Raw genomic sequence first — 16,166 nt, forward strand, 5'->3', positions numbered from 1 at the left:
GTTTCTTATTTTCATTTTTGCTGATGAAAACCAAGATCTGTAATTAATGTTTTTCCATAAGAATCTATTAAATAATCCTATCATCATCATTATCATCCAAACATTATCCCAACTATTTTACACGAGTTCTGCTCTACCATTTTGCTCTATCAAATGGCAGACCTTCAATCAGAACACAAGTCACCATATATTTTCTCGTTACTTCTATCCATGACCTTTGCAGTCTTCCCCTTGCCCTTTTAGAGCTTTCCATTTGAACCCAATCACCTCTCCTAACCGATATTGTTTTAAGTCAATACTGCACATGAACATACTACCCAAGTCTACTTTCCGTCGTTTTATTGCCTAGCTATCTATAAGTTGCCTTGAATATAATCATTCATAAGTTCCCTTGAATATATTCATTATGATTTCTATCCTTAGTTGTCTTGCCATTCATCGATCTCAACATTATCGTCTCAGCTATACTCATTCTATAGATATGTTATTTCTTGATTGCCCAATATTCCATCCCATAAAGCATGGGTAGGCTTACAACTATCATAGAAAATTTCCCCTTTAGTTTCATTCGTATGCGATGGCCGCATAAGACTCTAGTAGCACATCTCCAATTCGTCCACTCAGCTGTAATCCTATGAGCAATATCTTTCTCAATTTCTTGTTTCTCATGGATTTTTGACCCAAGATATCGGAAATAAAATTTTTTAGGTAATTTATAGCTATTAATCTTAACTAATTCATCATTTTCTGCTCCTATTATTACTGAAATTACATTCTATATATTCGGTCTTAGTCTGACTAATTTTGAAACATTTAGATTCTAAAGCATCCCTTCAAAGTTCTAACTTTGCGTTTACGCTATCTCGATTGAAATAAAAGGAATAAGCTTTGTTGTATTTGATTGACAAAGCTATCATTTATCTTTTGTTTAGTCCTAATATGTCTTATGCCCCTAAATAAAGGGCAATATTTTCCATAAGTTGTAATTAGGGTAATTATTTAATTTTATAAGTGGGGTAGAGGTCACAAGCGACCCCTAAGCCACACACTTTCCCTCTCTTCTCTATCTCTCACACATCTCTCTCTCACTCTCTCTTTCTCTCTCCCTTCTTCTTCATCATCTTTATTTTCTTTCCTCTTTTTCTCTCTCTAGATCCTACCAAACTGTTTGTTTCTCTACTTTAATTTGAACTTGGTATTAGAGCCAACCGATCAGAAAGGATGGTACTGTAGCACGGTATTGTAGTGTAGGTCAATCTTCAAAAAGTTGCGCAAGAACTGTGTTTAGAGCTGACATCATATTGTGGGTTAGATAAAGTGATCACTCCGTAAACCCTAGCTTTGTATTAACAGTATTTTTGCCAATGGAGGTGATTATTTTTATGATTTTGAATGCCGATCAAGTATTTATTTGAAAACTTAGTTGTTGGATGGATTAGGGTTTATATGCCTCAATCAAAGAAGTATTGTTAGTGTTTTTTTTTTTTTTCTTGAAAAAAAGGGAGCGTGATTAGATCTGTAGTTGTAATCAGTTCTGTAAAACCTTTTATTTGAAGGGATCAAAAAGTGTAACTTGATCTCTATTGTTGATTAAGATCTGATGGTGTAACTAGATTTTAACTACAATAGAGAATGTCTCTTAAGGTATCAAATATGGAGGCATCTGGACCACAAATCACCGCAGTCAGATTTGATGGAACTGTTTAGAATGGGCCAGGTTGTTTTTTGGTGGAAAGAAAAAACTAGGATACATTTATGGCCGTGTGGAAAAACCTGACTTGAAGGATTCTAAATATGCAGAAAGATCTCCCTTATTCACAGTGAATGATCTCTCCTATTCACAAGTTTTAGTGGTAATCAAGGTGGAGGATGTTTTAGGAGCCTTGGTGGAGGCCGAGGTGGTGGATGTGGTTGTGGAATCCCACATCTGACGAGAAGGATAAATTAAAGTGCACGGATTGTGGGAAGACGTGTCACACAGGGAAACATGTTGGGATTTGGTTGGATGCCCAAGGCGAAATTTTCGAAGGGAAATTTCAGCAACAATCAGTGAAAGTTTGGCACCAGTTACTCAAGGGCAGCAAGATACCATCTCGTTTGAACCTCAATAAAAGTTCGTGATTATTCCTAAGAGAGAGTTCTTGGAGCTCAAGCAACAGGCTTCCATTCGAGACCCTTCTTCCTCCTTTAAGTCTCACATTGCACAATCAGGTATATCTGCTTTGGCACATCATATCTCTGTAAATGGCTCTGAAACCCCTTGGATTATTGATTATGGAGCAACTGAACATATGACTGGTATGGCTAATGTTTTTCTCTTATATCCCATGTTCTAGTCATGAATCAGTTAAAATAGCAGATGGTTCTCGTATTCCAACCAAGGGAAAGAGAACCTTGCATGTTGCTCTTGTTAGTAATGTCACAACGACCCTAAACTGCAATATAACCTTTTTCCCTTCTCACTGTGTATTGCAGGACTTCATGACGGGGAAGACATTTTTGCATGGTCGTGAAAATGGAGGGTTGTACTTTTTGGAGACTCGTGATCGTGTCTTGACTGTAGCAGTCACATCTTCAATTACTAATAAAGAAAGGGTGTATTTGTGGAACACCCGACTTGTTCATGCATCATCTTTTACTTTGCATCCTTTAGTTCCTAAATTGTTTGAGTCTCTGAGTCAAGTTCAATTGCAATGTGACATTTGTGCATTGTCAAAACATTGTAGAACTTCATTTCCTATCAGTATCAATAGAAAGAGTGATGTTCCTTTCTCTCTTATACAGTTTGATGCGTGGGGTCCTTGACCAGTTGCATTTGTGTTTGGATTTCGTTTCTTTGTTACATTTGGATGATTTTTCTTGACTTACAACTGTCTATCTAATGAAACACAGAGATGAGGTTGCTAATCTGTTCGAAGCCTATCACAAAATGGTTAAAACTCAATATGATGCACAAATTAAAGTCTTGCGGTTTGACAATGGGGGTGAATATGTCTTAAACAAACTCAAAGGTTATCTTCTTTATGAAGGGATTGAGTTCAAAACAACATGTCCATACATACCTCAACGGATTGATATAGCTGAGAGAAAAAACAAACACCTGTTCGAAGTCACTCAAGCTTTGTTACTGAGGATGTTCTAAAACTTTTTCAGTTTGGAGCAGTTCTTGCTGCTGCTTTTTTAATAAATCGCATACCCTTTTGTGTTCTTGAGGGAAAATCACCAGATGAAAGTGTTCATACCAACTCATCCATGTTCCTTGTATCTCCCAAGGTGTTTGGTTGTGTATGTTTTGACCACATCCTTGGTCGAAAGAGGGGCAAGCTTGATGCTAAAGCAACCAAATGTATTTTATTTGGGGATATCCATCTCATCAAAAGGGGTACAGGTGTTATGATTATAGTACCACGATCTGCTATGTCTCCATGGATGTCACTTTCCTTGAATTTGTTCTATACTTCTTCTCTATAGGTCATGAGTGTTCTCTTCAAGGGGAGAATAACATACAGTTTAGTGAAGAGTACACATCGGTTGTTCCTCTTTCTATTCCCACACCACTTTTATCTGAAGAGAGTGGTTTATCTGAAAGGAATGGTACACATTCAAAGGAGTTGAAGTATACCAGGAGGAAGAAAATGGTACAACCCGAAGTTCAAAGAGACCATACCTCTAATGCTAACCCGAAATCAGAAATTGTTGCTGACCCAGGTAACTCTTTCAACCTCTTTGAGAATCCTAATTTGGACTTACCTATTGTTGTCTACAAGGGTACACGTTCTTACAATCAACATCCAATAGGAAACTTCATATCCTACAATTTTGTGAATCCCTCTCATCATGCCTTAATATCTGCTTTGTCTTTTGTTAAAATACCTTCCAGTGTTGTAGAAGCACTTTCACAACCTCAATGGAAAGCTGCATATGTCCTGAGATATGACCACTTGAGCGGAATAATACATGGGAATTCACTAACCTTCCTGAAGGGAAAAAGGTTGTAGGATGTCGATGGATATTCACCGTAAAATACAAAATGGATGGTACTACGGAAGATTGGTTGCAAAAGGTTTCACCCAGACTCCTGACATAGACTACCAAGACACTTTCGTGCCTGTGACCTAGTTGAACACTGTGAGGATCATTCTTTCACTAACTATGAATAAATCGTGGCCACTTCATTAGCTATATGTTAAGTATATATTTTTACATGGAAACATCCAAGAAGAAATTTATATGGCCATGCCTCCTGGTTTTTAGATTAAGGGGGAGACAGGAAAGGTTTGCAAGTTAAAGAAGGAAATATATGAATTTAAAGAGTCTCCTAGAGCATGGTTTAAAAAATTCATTGAGGCACTGTTGAAATTTGTGATCAAAAGGAGTCAAGCTGATCATACACTTTTTGTGAAGAAGGATACTGCAGGAATTACTGTCCTTATAGTGTATATTGATGATATTATTGTGGCATGGGATAATGTGAAGGGCATTGAGGACCTTAAATCTTATTTAAGCATTATGTTTGATATCAAAGGTTTAGGACCCCTTAAGTATTTTTTGAGAGTTGAAGTGGCAAGATCAGAGAAAGGAGTAGTTATCTCCCAGAGAAAATATGTTGGACTTGTTACAACAAACGATGATGTTGAGATCTAGATCTGCTGATAGTCCTATAGAAGTCCATCATAAACTTCATAGAGAAAGGGGAGCGCTACTCAAAGATTCTAATCAATATTAATGAATAATGGGCAAGCTTGTATAGCTCACAATTACGTGACCATACATTTCTTATGCGGTTAGCGTGGTCGGACAATTTATGCGTACATGGCATAAACCCCACCTCAATGTTGCGTATAGAATATTGAGTTATCTCAAGTCTGCACCAAGGAAAGGGATATTTGAATCAAATCAAGAACATGTTGTAGTTTATAGAGATGCGGATTGGGTTGGTTGACAAACTAATAGAAGATCCACAACTGGCCATTAGACCTTTGTTTTGGAAAAGTTGGTTACTTGGAAAAGCAAGAAGCGAAATGTGGTGGCAAGATCAAGTGCTGGAGCAGAATACAAAACAATGACTCATGGTACATGCGAAAAAATGTGGATCAAAAGCGTTCTTTTTTATTTGAGTGTTAGAGTTAAGCGTCTCATGACTCTATATTGTAACAATGAAGCAACCATTCATATCGCAGAAATCTTGTTCTTCACGAAAGGACTAAACACATTAAAGTAGATTGTCACTTTATCAGAGAGAAGGTTGCTTCCATGATCATTCAGATTCCTCATGTGAAGTCTATAGATCAACTTGTAGATATCTTCACCAAAGCCATAAGATGGAACAAATTACATGATATCACAAGCAAGCTGGGCATGTGTAATATCTATGGACCACATTGAGGGGGAGTGTTGGAAATAAAAAGAATAAGATTTATTGTATTTGATGGATAAAACTATCATTTATCTTTGGTTTAGTCCTTATTTGTCTTATGTCTCTAGGTAAGGGCAATATTATCCATAAATTGTAATAAGGGTTATTACTTGATGTTATAAGAGGTGAAGAGGTCACAAGTGTTCCCTAAGCCAATCAATTTCCCTCTCTATCTCTTTATCTCTCACATGTCTCTCTCTCTCTCTCTCTCTCCTTCATAATCTTTATTTTTTTTCCTCACTTTCTTAAGATCCTACCAAATTGTTTTCTTCTCTACTTTAATTTCGAATGTCTCTAGTCTCATCAATCAAAACTATGTCAACTGCAAAAAGTATATATCATGGGACCTCATCGTCTTGATGCCTAGTTGACTCATCCATCACCAAAGTAGAGAGATATGGCTCACTGCTGACTCATGTTGTAGGCCTACTACTGTCACTGAAAACTCGCTTGTTTCTCCACTAGTTGTCCTCACATTTTTTAGTGTCCCTTATACATTATCCCTCAGCATGTCAATGTTTCCTCATGAGACTTTTTTTTTCCAGCACCCACCAAATTCTCTCGCTAGGTACCCTATCATATGCCTTTTTAAAATCAACAAAGGCCATGTGGGTGTAGTTTCTTTTCTTCTTAAACTTCTCAATCAATCGCCTAAGTAGGAAAATAGCTTCAGTGGTTGACCTCCCTGACGTAAAACCGAACTAAATTTTTGATATACGTGTTTCATGTCTTAGTCGTTGCTCAATCACTCTCTCCTACTATTAAATAATATATTTATGATAACGTTTTTTTGGGTATTTGACCCTTCAAATAAAATCGAGAATGAGTTACTTTGTTCTAGGTAGTTTACTTCGTTCCTTCGTTTCAAAAGACCCTATCTAAATCTTTCATCTTCCAATGAGACTCCCCACTGTGTGTTTCCTTGGGGCAACATAAGGGCATTAGGGAGCATGAGATAGCCCCTCCCTGTCTTTGCATCAATGCTGTCTTGAATCCTAGCTTTCTGTAAAGGTTCGACCAAATAAAGTTTAGATTTGTTTGAAACCCCTCTCTGAATTTTGATATAACTGAAAATCCCAAAATGGGGATAATCTTTGGACTGGTATAATTGAGTTTGTTGTTTTGTTTTTCTGTTGTGTTTTAATCCAATCAAAGAACTCATGTAAGAACTAGTTTTTGCTGCATGGAACTCCGGGAACCTGAAAGATGACAATCATTGTGGAAATCATCTTACAAGAAACTGAATCGTAATGTTATGCTGTAGCTGAAAACTCTTGCTGGCCAAGGGATTGCCTGTCGTCTCTGTTGCTTCCCTCAAGCCTTATTGACTGCCTCCTCCGCTTCAGCCTTGTATCTCTGCCTGCCTTCCTTTAATAATCTCTTCCTCTCATTATTCCCCCCTTTTTTGGGGGAGAACATATGCCTTTTGGCTTCTCCTCGTGTGGACTTACGCATTCTGTCAACGTAGGTACCCCACACCCCAAACCTCTGAATGCTCCTCCTCACCCTGCTCATTACAACCCATCAGCTCCAGAGCATTTAATCTCATTAACAATTCCAATCACCCAACATCCCCCTTCGCCAGATTCTCCCTGCCAAGACAATATTGAAAGGGTACCCAGAAATGGGCCTACTTAATCTAGAAATCCAGGTTCATTACCTGTTACACACTGCACGATGGCCATCATCTAGTTTCCTTCCCCTCCAGTGAGCTTTGTCAAGCTGCTGCCCTATCCAAAGGTCTAGCATTCAAAAATGGAAAACCCATTCTCTCTCCTAGGACCCTGGCCTTCGCTGCTACTCTCCCTCTTTGCTTCTGGATCCATGTTCGTGGATGTACCTTTTCATTATTTGTTGAAGGATGGTTTTCTTCCCGGTAACATTAATTTAGGTAACCTAAATACTTAATCTCAATACTTAATTTAGGTAACCCAGTCTCAAGACGATTGTTTCATTGCCTGATTCGTCTTGCTTCAGTTGAAAGTTGATCACAAGACCTGATATTTGTATGTATGCTATTAAACTTAGGAGAATGATGAATATGCATGTTTATAACTTCGTCCACTTTCCGGGGACTCTTCATAAGAAGTTCTGTGTTTGTGCATATCCGAATGAGACACTAGGCATATGGAAGTGGAACATAAGTTTTTCTTTTTCTGTTAGTTTCTGGAGGGAAGGTTTAAAAGTTTGTTGTTATTCTTTTTATTGAAACTTCATCCAGTTTGCTGGGAATGTTTTGCATTGAGATGCTTCTTGCTTCCCTTCAGTCTGTCTCATTTCAAATGCACACTTGGATTTCTATTTGCTGCGGTTTTAGAATGTCAATTACATGTTTTCTTTCTTATGCTGGCACTACTTTGCTGCTATTGTTGGACTTCTATGGCATTTGCTGGAAATATTCCCATGGGACATTAAAAAATGAATTCAATAAAATTTGTTTGTTCAACTTGTTCTTGAACATCAGTAACTGTTTATTTGTAAACACGTACCTTTATTTTTGTTTTGTAAACATACATACTCATAAGCATCATTGTACCCAAGTGTATTACTTTTAATAGAAATCCATTTTAGTGTTCCTATAAGATTTGCAGTGTAGTTTCTTAGGAGAATGGGTGTAGTTAATTCATTAATATACAATACAATATCAAACCTTTAATGGATATGCTTTTGTTTATGATGTTGACTCTGTGTTGTGATATTTAAGTTTTGGCAGGAAGAGTTTATGAAATGGATAGATGTTTCTAGTGGGAAGGCAACAAGTGAACTCATCTCCTTCTGCCAGGCAAGCAGTTACATGCTCTTGAATTGTTCTATGATAGTTTTATTAACCAGTGATATATGGTTGTATTTGAGCCTACTGCATATTGGCATCCTCCTTTAATTGAGCTGTTCAAATGTCCTCATGGCAACCTCTAAATGGTCTCTACTTGGACTATGCATATACTTGCTCACGTGATTCACCGCACATGATATGGAGGGTCTTGTGAGAGTGGGATATTGTTAAAGCACCAAGTACACGTGTACTCTTCTGGATTTGAAATAAAACCCCAAGGCTTTCTCTATCTGCCTAATCTTCTTTTCAAAATGGCAGGTGTAGAGGCTGGTTTTGCATCTAACATTTATGCTTTTTTCCACGAGGGTCAATAGCATATTTGTGCTGCGCAAGTATCATCATATCTTTCTTTCTTTCAACTTCTATAAGCAAGAAGTATTTTAGAGTTCCCAGATTCTTCATTTGGAATGTATCATAGAGAACCTTTTCAATGTGATTCATCTTTGTCAATGAGCTGCTTGTGACATCATCTACGTAGAGTAATCAAATGATTATATCTTTTCCATTACGCCAAATAAAATAATGAGTGGCCCACTGGAGTTCTCTGAAAACCATAATTCCTAATTACCTTACAGAAGCTATCTGACGAAGTTCGTGATGCCTGCTTCAACCCACATAGAGCCTGATTAAATTGCTAACCATGGATTTGGATCTCCTTCACTATGTCCCATTGGCTGTTCATGTAAACTACTTTCTGAAATCCCCATGTAGAAATGAATTTTTAACATCCATCTCTAAAATCTTCTAGTCATGGGCTAGTGCAAGGGTAAGATAACTCTAATAGCATCCTTTTTTAGTACAAGAGTAAAAGTTACATTATAGGCCAACCCATATGCTTGAATATATCCCTTTGCAATTACAAACATCAACCCTAATACTTCATTTAGAGCCTTAACCAACCGATCCTCGATAGGTATAGTGTTTCTTGCCTGCAAGCGATGTGATCCCAGGTTTCTGAGTTTCAATCATCCTCGAATTCAGATCTGGCCTGAGTCGTTGGCCCTGGAGACGAATGTCATCACCTTTGCTTTCACCCTTTTGCTGAAACAATTCTAGGGTGATGTCTCGTATCTGGCGCACCTCGGCAGCCAGTGTGTTGAATCTTTGAAGAACAACCTCTAAATCTGCCATCGTGGGTCTATTTCTGGTGCCTCGACCACAATTGATATGCTCTTGATATCAATTGATGCAACACAAACTAAAGGCAAACCAGTTCGAACATGAAATAGGGCTAGAAATCAATAGATTTGGTAGTATGGAAGCTAAAGATGCTGATTTCAAAAAAAAAAAAAAAAAAACGAAGCTAAAGATGCTTCAATGGAGAAAAGTTTCTTTACAATGATAAAATAAGCAAAACTGCTCTCTAAACTGTAAATTATTATAAAACATCAAACTACCCTTACTAATTAATAAATTCCAAACAATTCTTAAAAGCTCCACACCACCCCTAAACAAATTATAAAACTCCCAGAAATACCCTGGTGAACAGTAACCCATGTATGGTAATCTTTCAGCAGTATAAAATAAATTAGTAAATAAATAAAAGAGAAATTAAATGCCGAAGATGACATCAGCAAGATGGCGGACCAAGATTCGTTTAGCCGACCCCAAATTGTTGGGAAAAGGCTCTAATGATGAGGAGATGACAATAACAAGGCTGCATCACATTTGTTGTTCAGCATGTTTTGTAATAATTAATCAAATTGTCATTTTATTTTGGTTGCATGTGTCTCTGATATAAATTATTTTTTTATTCAATGGACTTCAAATTTTGGATAAAGATTTTAAACTTTTGGATTCATTTCCTTCCCTTTATGAGTAAGGGGGCTGTTTTAGATTTATCTAATTTGATATCTTAATATGCGAGAATAATATTTGTTTGCTTAAAACATGTGGGAAATCTAGAGATGGTGGGTTTTCGTCCTAGGTGGCTTTGACTTTGTCAAAGGAGGTCATAATGTGAATATGTGTAAGTTTGCATTTTCTGTAACTTATAAGGAAAAATGTTTTTTTCCTTATGAATATTGACTTCATCAATGACCGTGTATTGGAAAGAAGTTAGCTTAGACACTTTTTATTAGCCATTGACCTCCATGCGCCATCATTGTGGACATCAAATAAGTGAAGCCAAACTCTACTTTCTTTAATTCATGCTTACCTGAGAAAGACTTTTCTTCAAATCAAAGATTTATGAAATAAAGGGCAGGGGACTATGAGCAAATCTCCCTAATAGAGTACACTTGATATTTATAATAAATCATTCATTAAGGAGCCGGATTTTGTAACCTTAATTGTTTAATGTGTTGTTCTCAAGAAGAAAATGCAACTTTTAAGTTTGAAACCTATAGTTATGTTAAACAATCATTCCTCCTTATGTTTAGCAACTTAGCAAAGTCATGTCCAAATATTCCAAGGTAGGTTCATCAGTAATGAGGCATTACATCTTTCGTAGTAAATGACACCATCACCCATATTTTCCATTTCGCGCATTAAAGTTGGTCCAAGATTATATATCTGGAGTGAGAATCTTTGCACCTAATAGCATCTATGTGGCTCTTTTTATGCGCATCTGTACGGGGTCCAAGTGTTTGGTTGTGTTTAGGTGTGCTGAAATATATAATCATGACTTATTGCCTATGAATCTTTGTACCAAATAGCATCCCTATATGCCTCCTCTATGTGGCTCTATTTATGCGCATCTGTACGGGGTCCAAGTGTGTGATTGTGTTTAGGTATGTTGAAATATATAATCATGACTTATTGCCTATGTGCTATGAATGTACACTAAGTATATTTTGCACTCTTCGTATGTCCCTTGCTATTGAAGTATGTCACCAGAAATCACAACAAATGATCTTATAATGAGAATAAGGTTATTAATGCTATCTAGTTGAACCCAAAACTCTTTACTGTGTTGTTGCTAGAATTCAACTTGTTCACATTTGTCTCAAATGATGTGTCTCACCAATGTTGTATTATCAGCATACAACATACATGTACTCTTCGTGCATGATTGTGCTTTTTCTAGCAAAACTGATCTATGGCTAGAGACTATAAAGCATATTTTTTTTAGAAGCTGGTGCTTACGGGAGGCAATTTATTTGGGGCTTGTGGCCTTTACAAGGCCTTAAGATCATGTAAAAATAAATATTTTAATAGCGGATGTTTACACCCTAAAGGTGGTGTTGGTTGACTGACCTTAAGGTTGGCAGTCTATAATCCAAGGTCATGTCCAAAACCCTACCTCTGGGCATAGGTACTACTGTTGAGGGTTTCAGTGGGTCATCCCTTGTTGAGGTCGGAAAGATGCATAGGGATGTGGATGAGAGCTAGGAAGCCAATCGGATTTCCTATGTGTGGTTGCAGGCCTGTGAAGGCATGGTCCAAATCCACAACATCCAACACATGGCATGTAATATGACAATTGCATTCTGGGAAGCAGCCACATAGAGAGGGGACCATGTACATATGTATAAGAGAGTGTCCCCCTTGCACTGGAGTGATATGTGCATGTGTGAATCCTTATATCTATGACTTGCTCTTAGCGAGAAACCTATAATCCACACACTAGCTTTGTGGTTTTGCCATTTATTCGTCAGCTTTGATGGACCAATCATTAGCCCCTGCGATTGATTGTGGGTCGTGGTCCTGTTGGGTTGGTTTCAGAAGATGATTATGGATCACTGACTCTAGCATGGGTGGTGTGCCTCAGAGATGTCGCTCATTCCTAACCCATTAGTACCAATCCACTTTTAGTTTTATATTATTTGCGTTTTAGAATTTTTTGGAATATCGCAAATGTTAATTTGCAACTTTATTTATGATTTTGTGATTTTTAACTGATTTTTAGAATTTAAAAAAATTTATTTTATTCACAGAAACCCCTAAAGGTGTACTTTCTAATATTTCCTAAATTGAGAAGAGCTACCACATTGGGGGGGGGGGGGGGTGGTTCGCACATTGGGGCCACATGTAGGGACACCTAATGTCTTTTTATGTTCTATTATGGATAAAATTATTAAAGATAATCTTTTAAAAGATTTAGCTAGTTATGTTTTGTCATATTTGGTTTTTGATTAGATCTTCTCGTTGACTCTTGATTTCTAAGGTAATTAAAAGTTTTTTCTATGTTAGAAAGAGTCCATATTTCATGGGATTATGGAAGATCTAGTTCTAGTCAAAGTAGTAGATATGGGTCAAGGATCTGAGGGACAATGGTAACTAATCTAAGGAATGTATTACTCAAATTTGATGCTCTCCTTAACTCACAGATTCCTTGGCGGACCCTAGGCCATGAGGCTCTATACCAAGAGGGACTCTCCTCATTCCCACCATTTGTTCTTGCAAAGACCTCTCTCTCTCTCTCTAGCTTCTTCCATCTTGGGATAGGTGAGGCCCCACCTAGTAAGGCAGGGCCATAAGGTGGTGGCACGCCACCCTGGCTAGCTTGAGAGGAGGCATGCCTAACCAATTTTTCTGTGGTGGTTTCAGTTTTAAGGGTTTTTCAACCCTAGTTTGTTCATGCTCTCTGCCACAGTTTTGTGAGAGTGTATTGCTATAGTTGCTTCTCAGATTTGGAGGACTCAAGTAGGCCAGGGATGAGTACGCCAGCGGTCTGGTAATTCGGTGTGGGTTGTGCTAAGTCTTACAAGTTCATATTAGGCTTCCTAGTTTTTCTCATTTATTTGTTGTTTTAATTCTTAGTTTAGGATATCTATTTGAATTAGGATTCCTATTTGACTTTGAATTCTACTTGTAATTGAATTCAGTATTTTAATAAAGCTTTTTTACTTTTGAGGCAGTAAGAGTTAAGATGTGTAGGTTCTTGTGTAATTTGGCGTTGTAAGTAGAATTACCCAGTTGTAATCGAAGAAAATGAGGGAAGTTTTAATTTTACACCCTGGGAATCTTATGAAACAAAAGATTTATTATTAAACTATCATGCAATAAATAGGCAATTATTGTGCTAGAATTAATTTTTTCACACTGGAAAACTTAGGTATTAAGTTTTTGATTAATGGGTTTATTTTAGACAATATAAACCGAATCCTGAAACTGTGATTTCTGTAAAATCCTTTGATCAATCTGAACCTTGGAGAGTGCCGCACTCCATATTTTAAGTAATAAATTAATAAGATCTAGTCAAATGGTTGTGTTGGGACCCCAATTACTATTTTTGGTTAGTTAGGATGTTTTTAGCATGGTGTTTGATTCTTTATTTGTCTTATGTCAATACGGAATACACCCTTAGTTGTGTTTAGGCTACTTTCTTTATTAGTTGATACCTCTTAAAATGAACCATTAATGATCATAACTGGGTTAACTCATGCACCTCTTATTGCCTTTTCATATTCACTTGTGTTGTGAGGGAGTGGAACTAATCAGTTTAAAATTTTGAATGCTTTGTTTTGTTGCAAGATTTTTTGTATCTTTCTTGGTGGTTGCGTTATGGCCTTGAATGTTCTTGGTTAGATTGAATGATTTCCTTTTGTTTTTCCTATTTATAGGTTCCATTTTTACTGACACCAAAGGCTAAAAGCCAAATATTACAGGTATCACCCTTTCATTTACTGTCTAGGTAATGGTGTAAGTTTCATTGTTTATATGTTATAAATGTTTATTTATTTATTTTATGGAATTGTTCAGTTTCATTTACTGCCTAGGTGATGGTGTAAGTTACATTGTTTACATGTTATAAATCTTTATTTATTTATTTTATGGAATTGCTCTTTTTACTGATATCTCTCTTATAAACACCCATATACATGGTGGAATTTGGGCCCTGCTTATGTTTGTCATATGCCCCTCCAAGGTTTTGGGAGAAAACAATAAGAACAGTTGTTCCTATACGTAGGTGTGGGTGCAAATTGCAATCCCCTAAATTATTTATAACCTGTCAGCACAAATGCATTATACTTTTTTTTCTTTGATTAAAAATTACTGCTTTTATCATATATCTCTATCGTGTATGTGTATAAAAATGGACTAGGTTGTATTCAGGTAACTATAAATAACCGCTCCACTGGATGAAGTTCTAGGTGGCTGTATGGAGGATGAGGATTTTTTTCCTCTGTACTTTTTCTGTGACAAGAGAATCTACCAGCGCATTTTATTCCGACCAGATGTGTGTCAATACTATTTCTTGGCCTATACAATGCTAAAACATTTCATGAAAAATGTTGTTAGTTGGATGCCAAGCTGTAATTCTCTATTGAGCTGATGCCATTTATGTGTCCTTGATCAACAATGTGTTTTATTTTCTTTCTTTTTTTTTTCTGTTAAAAGAAATGTGCTGTTATGGAACTTTGAACCCACAACGTTTTCCCCTATTCTCTCCAATGACTAATTTTGTGGTCTTTAAAGACCATGAGAGCATGTAAAAATTAATTAATATAGTTTATTGTGCATTTTAGTGGGAGTATTTGTTTCTTGACTGATCTAGGGTTAGGTAGTCTATGGCTAGGGTCATGTTCAAAACACTTCACTTGGGCATAGGCTCTACCCTTGAGTGTTTCTAGAGGGTTATCTCTTGTGCAAACACGATCCTGCACGCGCACGTGCGTGTGTGAGGGCGAGGGTGCAAGGGTGCTTGATGGCGTACAGTGCATTTCGTACGCTCGCATCAGCACATGAGGCGCCCCTCGACCGAGCACGTGTGCGGGTCGGGCTTGTGGCTTGTATATTCTTTCTCGCTATACACAATGCTTACAGAAGATGACCTACGGTGGTTTATACCATCTGGTGAGGACCTAACCTTCAGTCGGTTACCGTGTGTGTAGTTCTGGCAGATGGTGCACTCCGATAAATTGCACCCCACCACATGGTTTTGGTGGATGGTGATAGTGGATACAATGACTAGAGCAAATTTTAAGCCGAAAAACAAGGCAAAATGCCCACCTTCAATAAGCCACTTGCTTAAAACCAAGCTAAGTGAATAAATTACAATCCTTTAAATAACAGTTACAACCATTTCTAGCATTGTAAAATCACTGTAAATAAACTCAAATACCAACCCCTTATAGGGCAATTACATATAAAGCAAGACTAGCTTATGAATTACACTTTCATAGCACAAATTACATAAACTATGTCTCAAAGCTTAAATACAACCTACAACTAATCTAAACATAATTCTAAGGAATAAAATCAACTAAGCAAGGAATTAGAATGCCAAATTAAAATCGGGAAGCCATGTTTCGAACCCCTTTTGTCGGGGGCATGCAATCGGGCCCTATAAGGACTTAATTTTGTCCTTTCGGATTGTACAAAAGTGGTTCAATCTCACAAGAGTGTCTAATCCAAATGGGAAGCAATTACACATCTTAAAATCACTTCTTAAGATCTCAATACACTGGCATTATCATCTAAAACAGAATGCAAAGGGATTGAATTGAATCGGATAAAGAATAAGAGAGTTATGATCAAACTACACACGGTGGTCCCTCAGACCACCAAAACAGTCTTGTATGCAAAGGTTATGACCCCCCATTGGTAAAAACGTGATGAAAAACTTCTGAAAATTCAGTGACACACTGAGACTAAAGTAGTTGATGGATTTGAAGCAAAGTAATCAATGGATACTATGCATGATCATGGATTCTCATGTATATAAGCTATAACTCATGAAGGACCACACTATGAATCAACATGATGAAAAAGATGATCAAATGGAAATTCTAAGATCAATGAAACTTTTGTAAGTTCAAAATTCTAGCAACTATAGATGCCAAGAATATGAACTTATGAGAAAAAAATTCAATGGAGTTTACCTTAATAAATGTACACTATAGACTTAAGCATAAGAAAAGAGCATCAAGATCACCATCAAAGGAACTTTAAAAGCGTTTTTTAAAAAAAAACGTGGAGTCTCTCTCTCTTCAATTTTCTCTCACAAAGCTCTAGAAAAAGAGGAGGGGG

General features: G+C 37.1%; 1 protein-coding gene across 38 annotated transcripts in view; it reads left to right on the top strand.

Moving 5' to 3' along the window:
* Nucleotides 1–16,166, top strand: part of LOC18446390 (uncharacterized) — a 118,966-nt gene that overhangs the window by 58,558 nt on the left and 44,242 nt on the right. For 25 of the 38 annotated variants that reach the window (XR_016047109.1, XR_016047110.1, XR_016047112.1 and 22 more), the window contains 2 exons: nucleotides 8,121–8,198; nucleotides 13,757–13,801. Coding sequence is in view for 28 of the 38 variants with exons in the window: in XM_088855223.1 (XP_088711349.1) it covers nucleotides 8,121–8,198; nucleotides 13,757–13,801 (123 nt within the window). In the remaining 10 variants the exon portion in view is untranslated. Of the gene's footprint in view, nucleotides 1–1,644; nucleotides 2,212–2,475; nucleotides 2,780–8,120; nucleotides 8,199–13,756; nucleotides 13,802–14,249; nucleotides 14,653–16,166 lie in introns of those variants that run through there. The other 13 variants (XM_088855207.1, XM_088855211.1, XM_088855209.1 and 10 more) reach the window with 5 other exon arrangements.

This window comes from Amborella trichopoda, chromosome 13, assembly GCF_054954075.1.
Source record: "Amborella trichopoda isolate Santa Cruz 75 chromosome 13, AtrichopodaSantaCruz75HAP2 v2.0, whole genome shotgun sequence".
Classification (NCBI taxonomy): Eukaryota; Viridiplantae; Streptophyta; class Magnoliopsida; order Amborellales; family Amborellaceae; genus Amborella; species Amborella trichopoda.